This window comes from Morone saxatilis, unplaced genomic scaffold (assembly GCF_004916995.1).
Source record: "Morone saxatilis isolate NCDOM2014 unplaced genomic scaffold, NCSU_SB_2.0 Contig21, whole genome shotgun sequence".
Taxonomy (NCBI): Eukaryota; Metazoa; Chordata; class Actinopteri; family Moronidae; genus Morone; species Morone saxatilis.
In genome coordinates, this window is record NW_023339774.1 from 16,050,732 (window position 1) to 16,075,533 (window position 24,802).

At 37.4% G+C, this 24,802-nt stretch overlaps 2 protein-coding genes across 2 annotated transcripts in view; both read right to left on the reverse strand.

Annotated features, from left to right (window-relative positions):
• Positions 1–27: 27 nt before the first annotated feature.
• pstpip2 (proline-serine-threonine phosphatase interacting protein 2) lies at positions 28–12,733 on the reverse strand. Its single transcript, XM_035667944.1, has 14 exons — positions 12,640–12,733; positions 11,361–11,461; positions 8,932–9,006; positions 7,374–7,408; positions 7,130–7,236; positions 6,978–7,040; positions 5,825–5,923; positions 4,927–4,972; positions 4,212–4,291; positions 4,027–4,125; positions 2,896–2,992; positions 2,652–2,736; positions 2,483–2,520; positions 28–1,043 (listed from the first exon to the last, which is right to left on the reverse strand). The coding sequence occupies exons 1-14, from the start codon at positions 12,670–12,672 to the stop codon at positions 985–987; spliced, it is 1,017 nt and encodes a 338-aa protein (XP_035523837.1). The 5' UTR covers positions 12,673–12,733; the 3' UTR covers positions 28–984.
• A 6,005-nt stretch (positions 12,734–18,738) lies between these two features.
• Positions 18,739–24,802, reverse strand: part of LOC118332450 (Golgi phosphoprotein 3-like) — a gene marked incomplete in the record, with an annotated part of 6,264 nt that continues 200 nt past the window's right edge. Inside the window, 4 exon segments of the mRNA XM_035667738.1 lie at positions 18,739–21,274; positions 23,207–23,367; positions 23,715–23,829; positions 24,280–24,411. Coding sequence (XP_035523631.1) covers positions 21,011–21,274; positions 23,207–23,367; positions 23,715–23,829; positions 24,280–24,411 — 672 coding nt within the window.

The window sequence follows — 24,802 nt, forward strand, 5'->3', positions numbered from 1 at the left end:
GGAAATGGGGAGAGAAACTGCAAAGAGAAACCTTCGTACTTAAAGTGCTGATAAAAACTTTCATTTTATTTGTGCAAAATCAACACAAAAAATCAGCTGCACATTAAAACACTGTTCAATCCGTTTTGACTCCTGCAGTTTCAAACTCACAGTTTGAAGCAGTTTCTACAAATTATGTTTTTAACATAAAGTAAAAACAAAGTGCAAAAATTTCAGTATTCCAAATATTAAGAAAATATTGCATGTCATCATCACATACATGCATTTTAATTACCTGAATGTCAATATAGGGTACATAACTACTCTAAATGAACTTTCTAACAATAGGAAATGAGCCTCTTGTTGAACAAAATGATAGTCTGAGGGACAAAGAACCACTACACTGTAGATAAATAAGAGTATGTGAGGCTTCAGGTTCAGATGGTCAGCTGACATGTTACTCTCATATCAAAGAGGAAATGAAAACAAGTGAGCAGATGACACGTTAGAATACGTTGAGAAAGATATAGATCCACAAAAATAAATACAAAATGAAATGGAAAATAAATTAAGATGTAATTGTGTAGATTATAGAGCACAATATAAACGTTGGTAATAAATAGGCTATCTATCTGGACAGTGGTAATGACTTGTTAAGTTTATACAATAATGTAACGACACTGTTTTATGTCTCTTTCTTATTTCATTTTATAGTCCTCATTTTAGCCTGTTTTGATTTCTTTTAAAATACACACAAGAACCTAAAAATAAAGTAATTAAGTTTACTGTGCTATTTATAACACTGTGATATGTTCAAAATATCACACAACCTCACCTAAAAATATGTATGTACACAGTTATGACACTCATTTCCACTTAGCAAGACCTTAATCTTTACAGGAAATCACAAAGGAGGAAGTGGTAAAACTGATGTAGCCTTCGTGTCCATCACAAAGCTCCAGCGCTGCACAGGATATACAGTAACTCCACCATCTGATCTGTGTGTTAGTACTGGATTACGCTGTACCCGGCGTCCTGCACTGTCGAGTACAAGACTGTATCATCTGCAATTCAAGCAAAGATCAAAACAATGTGGTTTAATCAGAAAAGCAGACGTGTGCAAAACACCTTCAGTTTATATTAAAGCCACAAGCTCCAATCCCACTACTGGAAATACCTTTGATGACAAACATCAATACACAGTAAAACGTGACAAAAGTTGGGCGAACATTCCCACAGAAGCCCAGTGGCTCTCATTAGAGACTTCTCATTAGGCCCGACAGGAAGTATCAGGCCTCTTATAGATTGCATCATTCTTATACCCTGATCTAAAGCACCAAAAAGCTGCCTTTAGAATCTACTCTCCCCTAAGAAAAGAGAAGACACTCAGCAGCTCAACCCACAATCTATGTGCATGAGCTAACATATATTGCATGGCCCCACTGGCTTGATAAGGCAGTTTAAACTCAATGCCAACCATCATTGCTGCTTCATGAAATCATGTCCGGTCTTACCAGAGAAAAGAACCTGGTTTTAATCAGGTGAGCACTGTGTTTCCAACTTAGTGACTTTCTAGATTTGGTGACTTTAAAGATCCCGTAAGCAATTTTTGACGGTAAAAAAAATTAGTATGTTGCGTAATCTAGATATATCTAGCGACTTTTCAAGCAGGTTTTAGTTACTTTCTATTAAAAATAGTTGATAACACCCATTATGTTAATGGTAATGCTAGCTATAATATAGGAAAGCAAGGAAAAAAGTGTTGTACACTCTGGCTCCATATGCATTTCTCTTTTGTTTAGCTGATAAAGTTTTGTTTTGGCCCTGTGGCCAACAATCAAAGTGTTAATGCTAGCCAACAACAACCAGCTAACTTCATGCTAAGCTAACTAGCATGTTACTACATGTGGCAACATTCTGCTTAAGCATCAGAGCAATTAGGCATGTCACAATAATTACGTTATTGACTTATCTTACAATACATACAATACTTAATCATTTCCATATATCTCACGATAATGATTATTTTTGCTGACCTCCATATTGCCAATTGTGTTTACATGTTTGTTTACATAATAATGCCACAAACATTTTACCCAACATGATGCCAGAATAATCACAGCAGGGTTTTCCCTACCATTATAAATCTTGGGTGCAGTGCCTTAGTGTTTTTTCGCAGCGCCATCAATAGTTAATTGCTCTTTAAATGGGCATTCTTGCATTATTATGTTTATCATTATTTCAGTGGCATAAAATGGTCTTAAAATGACGACATCATTCATTGCAATTATTTCTGGCACCAAAAGTAGCTATCGTGACAGGCCTAGCAGCTAACACCATGGGATAACAGCATGTTAAGCGAACTTGCATGTTAACAATATGTTATGCTAACAAGCATGCTGCGTGAGCCACCAAATGAAACAAGGCTCTTAAGCTACCCCGCCAATGCAAGCGACACACCATAACACTGTATTTCAGTAAAAAAACGACAACAACAACATACCCCTACTGTTGTTTGATGGATCAGGTAGTGGCCCCCTCCTGCAAATTCACAAAACACGGTAACAGTGAGGAGTGTGCAGTCAATTAGTGTTAAATATAGCAAAGAACTGGTTAAAATACTAAATGGAGGGATAGATAGATAAACAGACTGGTGTCAGACTCTTGTTTACCTGATGATTGGTGGAGGCAGTCGAGAGGGTGGACCTCCAGTCGGAGACCTCTGACCACTGTAGAAGTTCTCATACATAACAGGAGCTGATAGACGAGGAAACAGATACTGTTGACATACTGGCAACTGATGAAACAGTGCATGTGTGTGTGTGTGTGTGTGTTAGCAGTATGTGCACCTGGCATTCCAGCACTGGTTAATTGTTAACGACACGGTATTGTGAATGAATATTCCTGACTTCATACCTGGTGGTTTGTTTCCAGTCTGTCTGAGGTTTACAAAGTGTTCAATATCTTCTTGGACATCACAGTGTTCCAGTGACTTCCTCACTTCCTCATACAGCTATGAACACACACACACATACAGAGACAATAAAAGGTCAGAGTCCACATCTTTATAGATAAAGAGGTTTGTCCAAGAAAGTTTATAAAGGTGCGACTCTTTCAATACAATACGATACAATATTTTCTTCTTAGTTTGCGGATGACTTTAATCCTACATCATCTATAAAGTCGATATAGCGAATGTGTTGTAGTAGCTCCTTCAAATTTTTATTGTAATATTTTGTTTTAATCTGTATTTTTTTTTTAGCTTTTTTGCTGAAACATCATTGAATGTCGTCTGATAGGGTTTTATTTTTAAGGCCTAAGCCAAAATTGTTCAAATCAACTGATCAGGAGATTTTGATCGTAGCAATGGCTTCACAATCCAATGCTGCAGCAGGTAGGCTAGCTGCTTCAAACGTCTCTGTTTTTGTTTTGTTTTTAACTTTATTGCTGAAACATATATTACCTCTGACAAAAATAGCCTACAAAAGGAAGTGTGGGCTTTGGATTAAAGAGCAGCTGACCTTCAAGTAGAGGGGGAAGAGAACCACATAAGGCTGCTCCTGGCTAATGTCCGATACGTCTATGTCTATACGAAATGGGAATCCCCTTGTGTTGTATAATGACAAATACATTTGCTTGATACCTTTAAGTCATGTTTGTGTCCACCTAATGAATGTAACTCAACATTTACTTTCATTTTAAGGCTGTTTTTGTTCTTCACCAACTACTGAGGTGAGTATCTGGTTCTTTATCTGTTAAATACTACTAACTATATCTGTCGTTTCGTGTTAGACAGTTATCTTTTAGTGGGTTTGGGTTTTTCACTGAAAACAGCCTGCTGTGAGGTGAGAATGAACCAAAACAGTGAAGTTACAGGCTATAATAGCAAAACAATGAGCTAAAAGATGCTAAAAGGCTCCATATAGTTGAGTCTTGTGTTAATTCTCTTGGGGTTTGTCATAAGATTTTCACATTATGCATAGTAATTTGATCCATTGTTAATACAAAAATATTGATTATAGCAGCTTTAAAGTTACTGTGACTTACCTCATCACTGGTCACACACTGCTGGGATAGCTGGTTGAGGTGAGTCCAGACTGTGTTTCTCAGAAAGTTAATGCGCTCCATTGCCTGTTTTTCAAACATCTGCAAAGAAGAACTTAACATTAACATTTAGCTCATTTACACAATGCGTGTTAAATTCAGATCTCTGGAGTATTTCAAAGTCTCACCTCACAGGCCCTGATATGTTCCTTCAGCCATTCATCTCTAAGCTTTCCCAATGTGGTCACATTCTGATGATATAACCTGTCTGCCAATCAAACACAACAGTATAAATATAGTATAAATACCCAAGCACGCTGTCTCTCATGGTGTATAATGGTGTCAGTCTGGTTGGTGTGTAAGAATGCAAGAGTTCCTCACACATCACTTATATCGATTTCCTAACAAGACTACAGTCATACTCGTGGCTCGCGGCTCTGAAAGGCTGTTTTTTTCGGCACAGTGGTGCGAACCTATTGGTGACGCTGGTAGAAGAGTCATAGCGTCCTTAAAGTCATTAGGATTCATCCTCTGGGCATCATGGATATCTGAACCAAATTTCATGGAAATCCATTTAATAGCTGTTGAGATATTTCAGTAAAAAACAAAAATGTCCTCATGGTGGCGCTATAGAAAAAGCAAGGGGATACACAAGCTTGGTAGGATTTATCCTTTGGGAATCATGAATGTCTGTACAGAATTTGGTGACATTACGTCTGGTAAATGGTGAGATATTTCTGTGGATAAATGAGTGAAAAGTCATTAGGATTCATCCTCTGAGAACCATGAAAGTGTGTGTCTGAGTGAGAGCCAAAATATAAACCTGCTTGGATAAAATAGGGCTGCATAGTGCAGATCTAGCTCAATATGTACCCAACACAGGATGTAATAAAGATAACGTACCTGCTTCTTCTGCATTCTGTTTTGCTTGCTGTGCTTTTGTGTAGAGCTGAAAGACGATGGATGAAGAACACATGAGTACTAAGTCTCCAACAGTTTACAAAGTTACTGCTCATAAAGTCATATGAACATCCGTGCCTCTCACACACTGAACTGATACACACAGGAAGGAAGAAGGAAGTCACACAGATAAAAATGGTACATTTTATTATTCAAACACCAGTGTTTTAACAGTAGCTTTATCTGCATCAATGTCAAACCTAAGATAGGACTCATCAGAGCACACACTTCCTCCAATCAGGTGAAAATCACTGAGTCTGTTTTTTTAGTATTAATACATTTCACATTAGGGAACAGCATCAAAAGGTTAATCCGCACTAGTGTCTATTTGGCCTCCTGAAAGGTCCTTCTCCTACCCACTATACTTAGTTGTGGGAAAAAAAGCTTTTTTGCCTTTTTTAGACAGCAGAGGCAGACAAGAGAGAGAGGCGCATGACATCCAACAAAGGTGCCAGCTGGAATCGAACCAGCGAAGTCTCAGGGGCCATGCAGCAGGCAATATAACCATTCAGCTACCAAGGCACTCTAGAAAAAAATGCTGCTCTGTTCCTTTGAGTGCAACAAAAAACTTGTATCATTGTTGATTAATATTTAGATTATTTAATCTTTAAAAATGTCAGAAAACAGTAGATGTAACCAGTAAATATTTGACATGTTCACTTTATAACTGACTCAAATTCAATATCAAAATGGTTGTTGATTAACTAATAGAACTGATCATGTTTTCAGATTTACAAAAGACTGTACAGTTTCAATATGTTTATATGTCTTTGTCTCTTTGTCTTTGTCATGACACATTAAACTTCCACCAGAGAAAAGCTTCACTTTTTTTTCACTGTACCTTCTCTATGTGCTTGGTGTTGCTGGTGTTGGTGTTTCGGTTTACATTCTGATCGGCTTCTTCTTTATCTCGGCACTTCTGCTCGTATGTCTTCTTTGTCTGGGGACAGCAATGCAGTCAGCATGAGCGCTTTTTAATAAATTGTTGTAAAAGGCAAAATGTTAAATAAGTAAGTTGCAGCAATAACAGAACTGGACTAAGTATGTTTTGTCTACCTCTGGGCTGCTTCCGTCTACTGGCGCTGTTGCCACAGACACATTTTTCTTTTCTTTTGGACAGTGTATGAGAAGAACTTCTTCTTTTGCAAAGATTTTACACGACATTAAATGATGCCTTGTGGTTCACTTCCCAAACTGTTCAACACAAGTTCCTCTCACCAAAGAGGAAGAACAGAGACCGGATAAACATTTTCACTGTTTTCACAACCCACCTGAAACCCCTTTGACGTGACTCACAAATTGAGAGTCGCTTTGTTGACTGGACCGGAGCAAAAATGGGGCCATCCCTATAAATGTGTGCATGACTTAGTGAGTGATGAGTTCTATTGCTCTTTAAAACTAGCGACCAATGCTCACTGATGCATGTGGGGAGCGAAGGCTGGCCCGTTTGCAGTTTGTTGCGTATTTGGCTACATAACATTATAATCATGTTATGGCTGATTGGTGTATGTCTTTAAAAGTATTTTCAATTTGCATTACAAACATATTTAGATGTTGTTACATCAACTATTGAACCTGCATTTACAAACTGCTTGTCACATGTGAACTGTGATGGTCCAGGACAGGAGGACTCAAAGACAGGTGATTAAAACAGTCCAGAAGGTCATTGATACCATCAGTGATATTGGTGAGGTGAGGTGCCTGCGCAGAGCCCAAAGGTTACTAAGACAACACCCACCCCAGCCACAGCCTGTTTGCCCAGCTGCCACCTGGCGAGCGATACAGAAGTATCTGCTGCCATACCACCAGACTAGAGAGCAGCTGTTTTCCTCAGCCTCCTCAACTCATCATCCTCAGTTCATCAATAACACTTTACAAGGAAATGAAACCAATAAGTTCTTAAGGGAAAATCTCAAAGTGCCCTTGTACAGTTATTTATTTGAAACCTATGATCATGAACTCTGAACTTCAGTTGCATTTTCATTTTTACTTACATCCATTGTCTTCTTGAACTGTGAAGACTTCTGTTTGTGGAGAGCATCCATCTGTTGTTCCATCTGAAATGACAGGGTCATATCCAGTTACCAACTTTATGTGTGTTGCCACAGTCACCTCCGTGTATCACATTGCTAATAAAAAAGCCAACCTTTTTCCTCATTTCTTTTTGTTTTTCTCTGAATTCCTCCAGTTTCTTGGCCTCCTCCCTCATGCTCTGCGCCAGCTGTAAGTGTGATAGACTCACATGTTCTGTCTCTGCAAGGGTAAAAACATGGTTTACATTCTGAGCTACACAGGAAACATAAACTAAGACAAACAGTAAACAAGGTCGGCTAAATGGCAGAATTATTAAGACTCAAAAAAGGGAAGCACTTAATTACTTAATTACTTACGTAATTTGAATATGTCCAGGGATTTTTTTAATGTGCTTAAAAAGCAAAAGAAAATATGATTAGAGGGATTTCACACATCTGCATCAAATGAGTCCACACTGTAGACCCTTTAAAATCCGCTACTCAACACTTAGAGGGGGAATTAAAGCTAACCCTGTGGAGTGTTTGACCACTTGTGGCACTGTGGAGCAACGTTCTTCTAAGTGGGTCCCTGTGGATAGCCACATGGCCATGGAAGGTGTTAGTCACATCCTGCTGTCAGTTTAACAACTGACACTTGCCGGTGGTTATGTGGTAAGCTATGCGCCAACAAAGGCAGTGAAGAAGACTGCTAGCATATAACCATGGATGGTCTGATGCTGCTAACTGACACCTAACTTTGCGAGGCAGCTGGACTCGCAAGATCACAAAATCACGTGAGAATCGATATTGCCGGGGTTCAAGCTTTGTGTCTAGCAACAGTGGTACCGGACCAATCAGCGTCCTATGAGGAAACTACTAACAGCTACAACATCAGGCCACAGCACAGGCCAATAAACAATTTCAAGGACAACAAAGATTATTTCCAGGATATTTGGTAATTTTAATGAATTTCCAGGTGTTTCCATGACTGGAAAAGTAGTCTCTAAATTTCCAGGTTTTCCAGGACGCGTGTGTGAGAAGCATGGACAGTATATATAAGATGAGAAGTGACTGTTAGCTCAAAAAACAATGACAGGTTAGCATAAGTGCTGCTAACATCAGTTATATCAGAACTGGAGAGTATTTCCATATTAAAAGCAGATTAAAGAACGGCACCGGACACTTTTCTCAGTGTAAAAGATGTTTTCGCTCTTCCCCTGACTGGCTTCAGTAAGTTATATGGTTTGTTATCAGCCTCACCTTTAGTTTATACTTCTTTAATTCATACAGCCTGTAATCGCATACAGAAACATTTTAGAAGTACCTCTGCTGCCTATAGCAGGCAAGTTAATTGTTAATTGAATTTAAGACTTTTTAATACCATCGAAAGCTTTATTTAGCAAGGAAACTAAATTCCATGACTTTTAAGACTTTGCATGTAAACGCTTGTTTGTTTACAAAAAACTCCACAGGGCACCTTTAACAGAAATTAATAAACCACTTTGACTTCATTAAGTAATTAATGTTTCCCGTCTCACCCTCCCCCAATAGTCTTTCTTCTCCTTCCCACCTTAACAATCAGAAACAGCAGAAACAAAGTCGCACTGACTGTGTGACCTCCGACAGAACGGGAACTAAACTTGCTGATACAGAAACAACATGTCAACACTGGTGCATAGAAATTGACTGACTAAAATGACATTATTACTGCAAACTGCAAAAAAATGTAATCCTCAATTCCCTTTTTTAACCATCACAAAAAACATAATAAAAATACCCCACATTTGGTAATCAGACTCTAACTTTACTTTGACTTTCTTTCTGCATTGCTCTTGAATCCAGTCTAATAGGCACTTCACATAAACTTCTGCACATACTCTGTAAATAGATCCGGTCAAACACATAATAACAGCATCTCAACACTCAGGTTGCTTACTTCATCTCATTGTGTCCACACACCTTCTTGGACAAACCAAGGAGATCTTTGGCGTACTTCTCTTCAATTGATGCTCTGGAAGAAACAACCAGAAAAAAGGGGAGTCCAGCATGCAAACAAACGTACAAAGAACGTACAAACACGATCTTTTAAAAACGGACGTCAAACTGTTAGTTAGGGCTACATCATTTGGTAAAAAAGTATATTGGGACATAAATTACGTTATGTGATATAATTCATTATCAGTGGGAAATATTAAATATGTACTCACAGGCAAAATTGATTAACAGTTAAAATATCCCTGCATACAACTGCATTATAGTGTGTTATAATAAAGTAAAGTGTTCCCCAGACAGACCTTGCAGAATGGGGACTGACTGACTCACAGTGAAAATAACCTTACTGCCTGATAAATGTCAATATGAATGCTTAAAATCAAAAGCATTTATATATGTGTGGAGGAAAAAAATGACTGGAACCAGGAAACAACTGCAGAGAATATGTTTAGTTATTATGACATGAATTTCTTATCATTGACTTTGCATATTCAGGAATTCCACAGTGCCATTATACAGTGTAATCTTAACTGATAAGGTGCAATTTACTGAATACACAACAAGGGCTTTATGTGCAAACTGCACATATGCAATAAATGTCTGCAAAAATGACCAAAAACCCCAGCAATGAATAAATATATATTTATTGTGATAGGAATAAATCACATAACAGCACACATATAGCGTATCCAAAGCTCCACACTTGGTAAATGTATTTAATATTTTCTGTTTGGCCTTCTGTTAAAGTTAATGGGATGCACATTGTCCATTTAATGTACACTATACATTCTCTAAATTCTCATCTGTTTGATTTATATTGTCATACTCTTTAATTTAAACATATACCTCAGTTGATTTAGTTTTCTTACTTCCACATAATATTTCTAGCATGTGTCCAAACTTTAAACCTTTTTAGTAAGAGTGACTGCAGTATTGTGGGAACTCTTGCATCCTATTGTTTTATGCTTTTCTTTTCATTCTTACATGAGAATTAGTTACATTATTTTGTAATATCCTCTTTTGCTGTAACCACAGCTGTGTGCTATATTATGCTGTCACAATTCCTCTGTTAATGTTAAACTGCATTATTTTTGAATACTTGTACTGCATCAATACAAGCGGATAAAATTTACATCACTGGCTGCCAACTGGAGCTGGGTATTTGTGTGTGTGTGTGTGTGTGTTTGTGTGTTAAGGAGCGGATTACTTATCACATGAGGAAGGAGGAAGTCAAAATTCAAATGTAGAACTCTGTATGACTCTAAAAAATCTAGATGATACTTCACAATACAATGTTTGTTAGGACAGGCTTGGAGCTACAGTACTGTAGGTTCGAACTGTATTTCTGTTCCTCCTCTGATAAAGAATTCTTTTCCACTGGTCTACCACAACACAGTAGAGTGGAGGAATGAGTGCTGGTTTAGCTGCAGATTGAATTTATTAATAGGAAAAAGTCTTACAGATCACTATATTACTATATCATTCAAATTCAAAGATGTACAGTTTGTACACGGTAATTCTTTCTGTAAAATTGCATATGAAGCTTTGGTGAATATCTTTCTGGCATTTCATACATGATTAGAAGTCATCACAGGTTCAGATATAGTAGCTTTTTATGCAACAACATTTACTGATTGCGCTGTGTTGCTGGTAAATGATTTGTCAATGAGTGTCCAGTGTGTAACATTAAGGAGGATCTATTAAATTATATTATATATATTATATTATATTATTATTATCTATATAGAAACTGAATCTAATAATCATAGTTATGATTTAATTAGTGTATATCACCTAAAAATATGAATTGTTTTTGTTACCTTAGAATTAGCTCTACAGAGGGAGCATGTCCTCCTCTATAGAGGTCGCCATGTTTCTACAAACTGGTCCTTAAACGTAATATTACCAAATACACACTATAACATTCTTTTCATACATTTCCATAAATGTTTCGTAATGAGAAGATCTAATGTTTCACCTTATTGTCAGTAAAGTCTTAATTATGATTTCTTGTGCACTCCTAAGCAAGAGAGAGATGTTTAATCCTATTTCACTGCTGTCTTTAATGGCTTTATGTCCACCTACACTCAACATGTCCTATGACTTAGACTCTATAACTTTTATCATAAATGAACCTTGCAACTTCCCACAGTTGTGACACTGCGAAGTTCAGCTTTCATTTTCACCTCCATTTCTCAATCTCCTCTTTTATCTGTTGGCCACTTGTGTTCAATCATTTTGCTGCTAATTAACTGCATGATAACAACTAGTACGTATAGAACCCCAACTAGCACAGCCGGCCAGTCATTTCTTGCTTAGTAAGTCTTGCTCACCTTTGCTAGAGCAGAAGTAACATATAGATCATGGCGTTACCTGGCTTTCATGAACTCCTCCACCTCTTTGCATGTCCTCTTGCCCTCATTGAGATATTGGATGATGGCATCGTAGCCTCCCGTGCAGGTCAGGTCAGAGTTCTGTTAATGAGATGGAAAATATTTAATTCTGTTCATCCTTTTGGATTTTAGAAATTGTACAGTACAGTTGAGGTTATTTGTTTAGATTACATGCACATAGATAAATAGATATATTATACAATTATTATAAATTCAAAACAAATAGCAAGCAGACAGACAGACATTAGGGATTTAGCTGCTATCATACCACTACCTCTACTACCACTCCTCAGACCAACACCCATTCCTTTACGGCAAGAGAAACACACTCTGTCTAAACTTGTTTCACTCTGAATTCACACAATGAAGTACCCAAGACAACGCGGCACACAGACGTAAATACACACTTTAACATGAAGATCTTTGACACAGTGTGTAAATTGATGTTTTGAACTGTACTTCTCCATCATTAAGGTGAGCTGAGGGTAACAGCCTACAATCAGCCTAAACATGTAGATGTCAAAATCAGTCAGTCATTGGCCTTTCTTTTTCTAGCTAAACAGATTATACAAGAGTCTATAGTACTCTATAGTACAAATGTACTGTTTTATAAATCCAGTAGTGGACTGTAGCTCACTACTTTCACTTAAGTACATGATTGAGGTACTTGTACTTTACTCGAGTACTTCCTTTTTTTGGTATTATTCAACTGCATTTCATGGGGGGGATATTGTAGTTTTCACTCTACATTTATCTGACAGCTTTAGTTTACATTGCAGATGAAGATTTTACACCCAAGATGTATGATCATCTTACAACGCATGATGCATAGATTAAACCACCCAAAAGTAGATTAAAAGTGCACAGTAATGCAGTTAGACAGTATAACAATAGGGGGGCATTAAGTCTTTATATGTTTTTAAGTTACTCATGTACTCTATGTACATTGTTGCATTAGTACTTTCAGTTAATGATCTGAATACTTCCTCCACAACTGCATAAACCACATACCCAGAGCTGGAAAGTGGAACCTACTTTATAAGGCCAAAAATAAAATTGTTTCTAATTCCCATCACAGCTTGACTTGAATAGAAAGAGAAGCTAAAGTGAAGCGCAAAGAAAACAGCTTACTTAGCAAAACACACCCTCTGAAAGATTTACGACAGAGCCTTACTTTTTTTCTTTCTTCCTTTCTTCTTCAAAAATGATATATTCAAAATAATTATGAATAAAATAGCCTAAAGCACTTAGAAACTCACCCAGAAGAAATCCTTGAAATGCAGGTTCTTCATAACTGTGAGCTGGACAGGAGAGCAGCGCCTCCAGCAGCAGTGACAGTCAGCGGACTGAGAGTCGCTCTCTCCGTCTGATGGTTAGAGTCCCGCAGGCAGGGGGCAGGGAGATACTGGCCGCCGGTCACATCGACGCATGCGCAGTGATGATAAACAAAAACAACGTCCTGTCACTCCTGACGTCAAGTATTGTCTCCACGTGCGCTCTTCCTGTTCTGGTGACCTGAATCCATTGACAGTATATCTTATCAGTAATCATTAATTAATAATAATAATAAACAATAATTGAATCCGAATTTAATTGAAAAGATGTAATTAAAAAAATTCCTTGAAAGAGGTTTTATTTAAAAATGACAAAAAGATACGGGACATTATTATTATTATTATTATTATTATTATTATTGTTATTATTATCTTATGTACTTAGATACGCCTTTATTGATCCTCAGAGAGGCAATTCGGTGGTTGCACATGCACAAGGACAGACATAAGTAGGCAAAGTAAAAAAATTTAAAATAAATCACAAGAGGTATATAAAACCTAAATGAGAATAGAAGTAAAATGTAAAATTTTATACACACTATACAAGAGCAGTTAAAAACACAGTTACAAGGCAAAAGTTAAAATATGAAAAGTAAAAGTAGTTGTAGTAGTAGTAGTAGAAAAATGGCCCCTGATATATTCATGTGTTTTACAATATTAGATTAGTGATGCATATTTGGTTGTTGCATTATTTTATATTTTATCTAGAAAGACATGGGTGGTCAAGCTGTATGGAAGTGATATTTGAATTTAGTTTGGAAACAATTTCATTGACTGAAGAATGTATTTTTAATTCAACCATTTGTAATTTTCAGCAAATTCCATTTATATAAAATAAAATGGATTAATAGAAAAGCTATCTTTACTCTCTTTTCTGATAATCAGCTATATTCTTTACTTAAACAGACCAAACAAATAATAAAAACAGAATTAAGTGTTTTCAGCATCTCCATTTTATGAATTTATTTTTTTTCCTCCTATATACTAATTTATTTTATTTGTGTAATGTAAAGCTTCTTGCATTATCCTTTTTACCAATAGATAGAGAGATGTAGTTCTCAAATTGAGTTTGGATGTGCTGCCATCTAGTGATTGATGGAGGTACATACAGGGTTTACAGGTCGCCCGTCAGAGATAAGTGATAAGTTAAATATAATAATAGAATTAGAATAATAAGATCATTCGCTGAAATAAAAGTAGCAATATCACACTATACAAATACTAGTGGATACATGAAGAGGAGGAAGGAAGCCACAGGGCTCATAAAATCCTCCCCAATACAACACCAGTCAATATAAAATTGACAGACACCCTAACAGAACAAAGCAAACAAAAATGAGGAACAGATAAAATAAATATAAAATAGAGAAACAAAAGCAAAAGTACTCCTTATGCAGAGTTACCCTTCAGTCAGTGTTGTTGGAATATTATTGCTGATGCATTAATGTGTAAGAAGTACTTATATATACTGTCTGGTAGTTTGATCTATAACAATGCCTCATAGTGTAGCTATAATCTGATTTGTGAAATCTTAATCTAAAAGGTAACAAGCTATTATAACTGTACAATAAATGAAGTGGGGTTAGAAGTTTAATAGTAGAAGTACATCTCGAGTAAGTAAAGTACAAGTATCTTAACATTGTAGGCCTACATACTCAAAAACGTACAGTACTTCAGTTAATACTTACCGTACTGATGAATATATATTATGTATATGTTTTTTAATCTGATCCTGAAAGTATAAACTTGAGTGTGGCTTTATTTATCTTCTCAGTTTAGTGTACCAGAACTACGTTACAATATTACAATACAAATTGAACACTAAAAACAAACGCAAACATACTTTGTTGAACTTTATGAATGAAACCATACTGTTATTTATGAATGTGTAAATGTAAAAAGAATACTTTAATGGATTATTTTCCCATTCCTCCCCAGAGATAAGTAGCACTTTACATGGTTTATAGCACCAGTATATTATGTTTCAACACAGACCGCTTTAAAGATGTAATTCTTGGTATAACATATACTGTCAGTAGTGGCTCATATATGCTTCTGATCTTTCAGTCCACAGCTTCATTGAAAACTAGTTGTACACACCCTTTTTCTCAGTACTGGCCCATAAATATGTTTACACATAGTAAGAAGCCTCGTGCCTGACAGGTTTTTCTATAAATGATACCTGCTCACATCAGGAGTGTGGCAGTGTGAGACAAACAGTTCAACCAAACCTGCCAAACCTGATTTGTTGTTCTATAATTTGTTGATCTATTATTCCAAAGGCACACACACACACACACACACACACACACACACACAAACACCTTTCTGTTGCCTTCGTCACTTCCAGACACAAGGTCATTAATTTCCAGAGACATCTTGTGCAAAATATTTTCACAAAACCAACAGGTTTGTTGACACACATCAGATGAACATTGTGTAGGTACAGTAACTGATAAGCATGTTCATAGTACATGTACATTACACAGCTCTCTCTCTCTCTTCGTACTACTGTTAAGATGTGGCAATAAAAGTTAAAGCAGGAGTTTAACAACACTGTTATCAGCAGAGATCATATGACCATTCTGCGCTGATGAACTAGATTCTGCTTGAAATGAGCAGAGGTGGAAAGTCAGCAAGTGCTGTGTTGAATTACAAGTCTGTGTTACTTAACTTTAACTTTGACTTGAGTATTAAGTCCATTTAATGCTACTTTATACTTCTACTCCACTACATTTATCTGACAGCATGCTGCACATGCATTGCTAAAGATTAAACCAGTGGTTCCCACATTGTCTTGTTTCAGATGTCTGTGAGGTGTTAACAGTTCCAACAAAGAGACATTTCTGTTCTAAACTCCACAAATATGTGTAGCAGAGCTTTCCTGCCTCATTAATCCCAACAAAGCTCTTCAGACTTATATTGGGACCCTCAGGTGGGGTCTGGACCCTATAGGTTGGGAACCACTGGACTAAAACACCTAAGTAGCTAAAAGCAGTTCACAGGTAAAATGGTGCTTAAGCATATCATATTGTAATACATAGTACAGTAGAAGAGTTCCTGCAAGTACTTTGATAAGAACTTTTGATACTCTAAATAGATTTTGCTAATTATATTTTTGTACTTTCATTCGTAAATGAGCATTTTTAAATTAATTAATTGCTACTTTTACTTACAGTAAAGAATCTGAATTGTTTCATATTTCCACCAAGTTTTAATTATTCTATACTGCGTAAGTACTTGTTTGTACATCACAAGGTTCACGTCAAAACTTTATGTAATCCTCCAGGTCTTTCTGTAATTCCGCCACACAACAAATCATCATACCTTATATAGAATAAACATAAATTATTGTCGTAGTGCACTGCTCTGCTCAGACCGCCTGACTGTGGCTGGCTGTAGTTTCCCAGGTACTTCCCCGTTCCTGCAAAAAGGAAGAAAGGTACAGGCAAGCCTCAACATGTCCATGACATATGTGCTAAGTGGAGCAGTGAGATCTTTGAATGAAATACACAGAATATATTTTTGAGTTCTGCATTATAAACCTTTCAGTCAGTTTGTGGTGTGTATGTGTGTGGTGTACGCTGCTGTGTGTAATTTAATTACAGGTGGCGTTGGTTGAACGAAACACTCTGTTCTTTAACTGTCAGTAAACACTTATATTGATCACATGACATTTTGAATATTCAGTGTTTCTATTTATATAATGACATAAGTGTTATGACTTTGCTCTACATTCTGAAAAACACTGTGTCTATATATCTTATCCCTATCAGCCCATCAGGGCACAAAATCATCCACCGGTGCTCCCATGAACTGTTGTGCATTCAAACCTTACACTGAAAAAAGCAATAAATCTTTATGGTGGGATTATATAAGTGTAAGTTCTTAAAATTCTGCCTCTATCTATTGAACATTGTGGTCCGCCATGGCGAAATCTTGCTTCATGTTTTTACTTCCTGTACAAAGCTACTTGTGACGTCTTTCAATACCACATTAGTTTCTTTTTAAATATATTTATTAATTTAATTAATCTTCAAATATGGTCAAATCATGAATTATTATTACAAATATCTTTATATGTGAAAGAAGTTCCTTTATGATCACTCAATTTTACTGGTGTAAAATTACACCAACAATCTGGCACAAACAATACAGACATGTGTTGTGATATTCTACAAACTATAAAGTAGGTACGTTTTATGTAATATTACTGATTAAGGAGTCCACAACAATATTGTGAACAGTAAGGTCAACGTCACGTGGGAGGAACTTGGCTTCGGCAGAAGGGGATTCCTCTGCCATAAAGTTACGTCAGGCTGCAGTACTTAAACTCACACTGCTATCAATAGTTCAAACCTGTTCTTTCTTGTCAAGCGACAACTACAGAGCTTTATAAGCACAGAGGAAGAAGCAAAACTGAAACTTTAAAACTCTCTTCTCTTTTTACGGAGCATTACCTACCACTATGAAAATGGTTAGCCATGGTGAGTATCTAAAAAGATTTGATTTAACTTGTTTTTTGTTAAGCTTTATCAGTTTAAAGGTGTATTAGATAGTGGGTATCAGCCTGACTCCTCTGAACTGTGTCCTTTTTCCCTCAGATCTTCCTATTGATCACTGCGCATATGAGTTGCGTCAACTTGGTGATGGACTCTACTGGAAATACAAACTGCTGGAAATACTGATCAAGAACTACAAGACTGTCACTAAAATCAAGTGAGACATGATGTCAAAGCACAAAAAGAGGAATTGGATTTTTGCTAAACTGGACAGCATTCAAAGCCAAAGCAGAAGAGTCCTGACACAGACTCGTCACTTGTGGCAAAATGGTGGCTCTAAAGTGAGATATAATCTTATGGAAACGCCCTGATGGAGATATTGGATGTGAACTGTCAGTGGACCGATGCCATATTCAAGACTGGAGCTCTGCAGAGAAAGCCAATGAGTGGGATGCCATTGATCCACCGATTCAGACCCATGGATGACTGGAACCAAAGGGGGACATCTGAATGGAAGTTATCTGCTGAAAGATGCTGATTGTCACATGTATTCTGTATATACTACTGTATATGTGGGCATTTATGCATATTTTGCTCTATAAACCTGTCACATTTACATCAATGGAGATTTGTAGACTTGGGAGAATTGTGATTAAGTGTATTAACTTTTCAAAAATGTCTTTCTACGGGGAAGTACTTAATGAATTGCTAATTAAAGATATATATATATTTAATAAGTCTAGTATGTGGTCATTTGTACTATAGCGGTTGTGAAAGTAAACAGTTGAATGAATGTAAAGCTTCAACTCACAATGTGTTTCATGTCAGTTAAAGTAAGTTTGACATTTTCAGATATACTTATTAATTTTCTTGCTGAGAGTTAAACGAGAATATTGATACCACTCTTTTGGCGGTACATTAAATATACCTGGAGCCAGTAGCTGATAAGCTTACCTTAGCATAAGGAAAGAGTGGGAAACAGCTAGTGGATTTTCCACTTAACACATGTTATAACATGTCCATTAGTGAGCTTTGGAGGGGCTGGTAGGCAGCTTTTCTTTTCTTTTGGACAGAAACAGGTTAGCTGTCTCCCTATTTCCAGTTTTTGTGTGAAGCTAAGCTAACCAGCTTCTGGATGTAGCTTCATATATAGCATACAGACAAGTGTGGTATCAATCTTCTCCTCTGACTCTCAGCAAGAAAGAAAACAAAGGTATTTCCCAAAATATCAAACTGTTTCTTTAATCTGTTGTTATTTATCCAATCAATTATTATAAAATGACAAACAGCCATCCCAATTTCACAGAGCCCAAAGCAATGTCCAAGAAAAAAAAACAGAAAATTTGGCTTATTTTCTCGATAAATTACACACACAAAAAACTACATCAGATGAAGCACCTCTTAATTGCATGATTGGTGGGACTACAAGTTGAATAGGAGAAAACAAAATCAAACAGATGAAATAAACCCAAAACTGTAAATGAAAAAAAAAAAAAAAAAACTGACAACAGCAAAACAGTGCTAAATTCAGGCACTTAAAGGATCCTTACTTTATTTTGTGTGGTAATACAAAAGCATACAGAATTATACAGGATAGCAGAGAAGATCCCTTTCATTGAATTCCATTAGATCGTACACATAAAATGACTAATAATTACATACAAGCCTTTTCTCTGTAGCTACATCAACAAGTACCCCGGCCCTCCACCAATAGCATGCATGGTCTCTTTGCTGTAAACGGATCTCAACTCTTCTTCATACCTATTTGTATTTTGTAGGTAGGAGAAAAAAAAAAGACAGAAATGAAAGTATGTCATGAAACAATAAGGGATGTAAAGTCATACACAGATCACACTCATCAGACCAGAAACATGGTTTTATACTGAAACAGAAGTTTTCCCAGACCTGCAGTAAAGCATGTTTGCAGATGTTTTTGTTCCAATGGACTGCATGTTGTTGAACACTGATTCATGTGTGGCCCAAGTAACCCTCCCATCATCTGTGTGTATGAAACAATACGTGCCCACATTATGGGCCTATCATATAGAAATAACATCTAATTATGACATGACATATAAACTGAAAGATACATCATATTGCAATAGGGAAACTTAAAGGGTCGGTTCACCCAAATGACAAAATACTAAGTTACCTCTGTTGGTTTACGGTGAAACTAGCTAATAGTTTTCAAATGTAATCTTTTCTGTGCAAAGTATTTGCAAAGGAAAAAGTTTACAGCTAGGTTTCTGGGTTTGTCACTGGAAACTCCACAAAGACATGTTTATTTTGAGTTTTGTTTTACCGCTGACAAGCATCCTCTTGGGAAACTCAATTTACCCCCACTGTTTGAGGATAGAGGCAGATATCTCAGAGACATATTTCATAAAGTTAAATAAAACCAAAACTACCTGCATGGCTGGATACCACTAGTGTTATGTGACAAATTTATTTTGGGCAAATCGACCCTCTAATGCTTTTTGAACTAAAACTAGCCCGTTTGGCTAACATTTCCCAACCCGTTCATACAAGCTCTGATGACCACTTTGTAAATCTTGTGTAGGCTGTTCACAGCGATCCAAATCAGAGAGGATTTGTTTGCTTTTCCTGCATCTTTACATCTCAACTCACAATTAAAAATATGAGCAGAAGCTTCTTTTTATATGTCCAGAGGAATGCTTTTTAAGTATTCATAAAGATCAATAACTGTAGACAAAATAAGTGAGATCTTTTTTTCGTTTTAAACCATTGTTGCTAAGGTTCATAATTTTCAGTTTCATCTTCAAGTGTGTTACTCAACTTAAGAAACATCTCTATAAATACGATCCTACCTACAGGGCTATTGACTGTGCAAAATACTTGATAAATGGCAGGCTACTTCAAGCATCGATTAGCAACATAAATAGAAATGGAAGACTAGTCTCATTCTATAAAACACAGAATGGACCCATTGCAAAAACAGCAAACTAATAAAATAAAGAGTTTTGCTAGACTCAAGGTTTAATTCTTCATTTATGACAGAGACTATACGGGCCACGTTAACCCTGCTCGTTCTTAATGATGCAGCGACTGAACCCAAGCGTTTTTATTCGTGTTCTCGCTTTCTTCCTCAAAAATGCAATGAGGAAGAAAGGAGAAGAGAGAATTTAATGCGAATACAGAGAGTGAATAGGCAAAACATTCAGGTAGTCTATTCTAACAGTAACCCTAAGCATGTACTCCCAACACAGACCTGTGTGAGTGCAAAGAGCATAGATAGCAGTGTGATTTGCTATCCTTTATCCTTGCATGGGGGGGAAGAGTATGGAGACGAGACCAGGAAATGATTCTGGTGAGATCTTGTAGTAATGGAGATGTTTTTTTCCTTAGTGTAGAAGGGAAACTTGGCCCCAGTCAAAATCTTCATATTCACCACGACTACTGCTGCCACCTGCTTTGTTCTTTGATGTCATCTAACATTAACAGAAGCCCATCTGTTCGTAGTGTCGATGTTTACAAGTATATCCAGCCTAGCAGTTGCAGATAATTTACCTCACTGTGTGAAAGAAAGTCATTTTTCTTTTAGAGACCGTTCCGACACACCAAATGTTACTTGGTGAAGCCCACCACCAATCAGATTGCACTGGGTTAATATGGACTACCACCAAAATGTCATCCGGAACAGATGTACAAACAGGCTCCCCAACCAAAATAGATTGTCTCATTAAAGTGAAGTCCGTCTCATTAAGTGAAGTCCTTCAACCAATTAAATAACGCAGACCATAGCCAGATCTTCCAGTCCAACTGATCAGATGTTTTCATTTAGTAAATGCGGCCACCACAGCCCACATGAGTTCATTGGCGTTGGGCTTTGTGCTCTCTTTCTCCGGCTCCAGCTCTAGCAGAGTGTGGACTCTTTTCATGCCCAGGTCGTACTGGTCGTCTTGGAGTGGGGCGAAGGCATTCTCAAGAACGTCGGATGAGTGGGCCAGGAGGATCAGGGCCAGAACTCGCTTGTCCATGCGGTGGGGATCGTTGACCCACTTCTCCAAAACGGACTCCTGGACCTTCTTGACGAGGCGCTGTAGGCAAAAACATTGACATATGTGTTTTAAAGCTATTATACGCATCAGAATTAGACTAAAAACAACATTAAAAAAAGAAGTAATTCACGTATTCACCTTCTCATACCTGTCTGTTACATTTGATGCTACAGCCAGCAGATGATTAGCTTAGCATAGCATAAAGACTATGTCAGATGGTAAAAATCTCCAGCAGCTCTGCTGTTCATTTTTACATTTCAGTTTTAGAACAAATGTGAAATAAAACATTGATTAATGGTACCCATCTTTATGCTAACAGTACATAATACAAAAGTGTATTTGCCACAATGTTGAACTATTTTTGGGTAAAACTGGAATTTCTTTTGTAAAACACAGCAAGATAAAATTACATGATTGTAAATAAATACATAATAAAATGAGGACACTATCTTCTAAAAAAAGACTAAATCTATTAATAATCATAAGTAATTACTAGTTTGCATTATTATTATGCTTGTGATAATTCTAGAGCAAAAGCAGGAAAGGTTCAATTTGAGCAATGAGCCTAACACAAAGCAAATACTCAAATACTGTCTACGAGAATGCCTTTTTATAACCAGCTTACGTTAAAAAAAATGTAAAAATCAAAGCTATAGTCAAACAAAAACGTCTCTTTTGGGATCCACTGAGCCCCGACAACTGCTCAGTATAGAGTACTACCACTTAAAAGTCCAACTGAAATCACATTTAGTCCTCCAGTATAGCAGTAAAAAAATGTCAGTCATTTCTAATTGGCAACAATTTATTAACAAAAAATAATTTAAAAAAAGTATTTTGGTAAATTTCCGAATGTTTCCTTTCTGTCAGTGACTGAAGGGACATTTGAGCCTTTGGTTGGTGTCTATGTTTGACTGACAGAAGCTGGCAGAACGAAACACAATGCAAACAAACCTGTGCTGTGGCTTAAAGGCCATGGGCAGACAGTGTAAAGACCACACCGGCCTGTAAACAGACCAAAGTGGTACTTTGCACGTACATTTATACATTATTTAATATGCTGCAGCTAAAAAGCTAGCTATCTGGCCTGCAAACTGATGATAGCAGCGCACTTTTCTCCAGTGATTGTCTGGTTGGTGGCTCATTGCAGGACGTGTGTTTGTATCCTAAACCTAAAAGAAAAAAAAACACATGAGCAGAAAAAGCTAATATGGGCTGATGTTTGTGTGGCTGGTGTCTATTAGTCACCATAAACTTCTCACGTTTGTGTATGGATTTTTTCTCAAAAGAGAGCATAGTTGGGATTTACAGAGCTGTTATATATGTTGTAAAACATGCACTATACATGTATAATAAGTACAATTTCTGAATAAAAACGCTGGACTATTATATTATATATTTGTTAAGAGTTGTGTACTTAAATGATCCCAAATGTTTCAAACAATATAAAACCCAGAAAAACCTGTAATTTGATTGAAGGTAAGGGTGTGTTTCTTACTTCTTACTTATCTAGTTGCTTTAACTTCAAGGAAACACGAGACACATAAGATATGTCTGAAAGTGAGGAAGGAAGTTGGTGAACGCAACTAAACGAAACTTATCTTTGAATATCTGCCAGTACTATCTGAGTCATGTCACAGATTTTCATCAGCAAGGGAACAATGAAGACAACGATTCCCCTGATCACCAAGATACTAACGACATCAAACTATGTCTTTTGCTATTGTTATGATAAGAGAGGCCCCTAGGGGCAGAAATGATGATGAATTCAGTTGTCTTTTTAACAGGATCCAATGCAGGTGTTATTGTGCAATTACAACTGGAAAAACCGAACGTCTATGTTTAAAGATTGAGCGCAAAAACAGGGCTTTAACTCGTCTCCAACAGCGCTAATCTGAGCCATTTTTATGCCTGCGAAACTTAAATCTACTTAATTAAACAACAAAGAGTCCCTGAACATCCCCCGAATCGTACCTGTTTGATGGTACTGTTGGTGAGCGGATGTGTGGTCATGTCAAAAAGCAGGAAGTTCTGTTTCTCCGTGGTGAGGACGCCTTTCTCCACCAGGTTTTTTGCCAGACGTTCTCTGACGTTTCTCAGCTGGTAGTGCAGCTTCAGGGGATTCCAGGTCTCTCCTGTAGGACAACGCAAAATCCATTTTAGGACATTAAACGCACAGTCCAAGTCATTTTTAAAGCACTTTTAAGCTTTTAACACCACAGCTTCCACCTTATTATTACATTTGTTTTAAGGCTTCTAAAGACAACACCTATAAAACCCATTATCAGTGAAGGTTTACTTGCCAATTAGTGTCAAATGATGCACGTAAGCTCTCTGTAAGAATACTGACAACTCAGATATTACACAAGAGCAAAGAGGCACAAGCTATTAAAAAAAATATGTCACCAGGATGTCCAACAGGTGAACAAGGAGTAGATTAGCACAAGGTTTGGTAAGCAAACTCTGACGGGGCTTATCTCACCGCTGAGCAGCTCTATCCAGCTCTGGACGGTCTCCGGCGGTTGGGTTTCTTTTATGTGCTTCAGCGCCTCATCCAGTAGCACATCCCCCGTCGGGGCATCTGACTTGCAGATCACCTTGGCAAACAAAAAGGGACACGTATTTGAACTACCTCTTAGACACACACACCCTCGGCGAACAGGAAACAACTCCCGGGGCCGTCCCACCCTCCACGTGTTACCAAGGCTCAGCAGCTATGAGTTAGACTCTAACCTGTGGTAGTTTGCTGCGTGTCACCCCCCTTTTTTTGCCCCTTTTTGTCACCATCAGCCCCCAAAATATGTATTTAGAAAACTCCCAATACTCCTTACATAAGAACAAACAAATATCCTGCACAGCTCTTCCTGGATGTATTTATTTTTATTTTGAATGCATGTTAAAAAAAAACCTACTTTGCAATAAACCTGATTGTGGAGAAATGCATCCTCCTGGGAGCTTGTTTTGTACCAAGTAAGACACATTATATTACATTAAAAAAAAAAAAAAAATAGGGCACACCTGACCACATCAGCACACTCTGGTCTCACCTTTCTAGAGAGCAGGCTTTTCCTCCTCACGCCGCACACCTCCAGCTGTAGCCTCCCTCTGAGGGCCAGCTCCACCAGCATACATCCGCGGAGACCGGAAGAAATACAGTCGTTCCAGAAAGACGTGTAACCCTGGAGGAGGAGGAGAAGGAGGAAGAGGAGGAGGAGAAGGAGGAGGAGGAGGCAATCAGCCAGGGTGCGCGCTTGTTAACGTTAGCTCGACGTGTTGGTAGGAGACTACATACCTGCTATGTGAGTCATGCGGCACTCCCTCCAAAAAAAAAAAAAAAAAAACAAACAGGATGCTCACGTCGCTGTTGGCAGGTTATCAAGAAACCTACCAAGGTAACGCTAAGCCAACGTAGGAAGGGGTTAATCAACTTAACGCCGGATAACTGCGTTCACTCACAACAAGCTGCAGCTATATAAAACAATATAACCATTAACTAGAGACTGTAAATGGCGTCAACTACAAAGCTAGCCTGTCCTACATTATCTAACCCAAAGAAAAAAAATAAAAAAA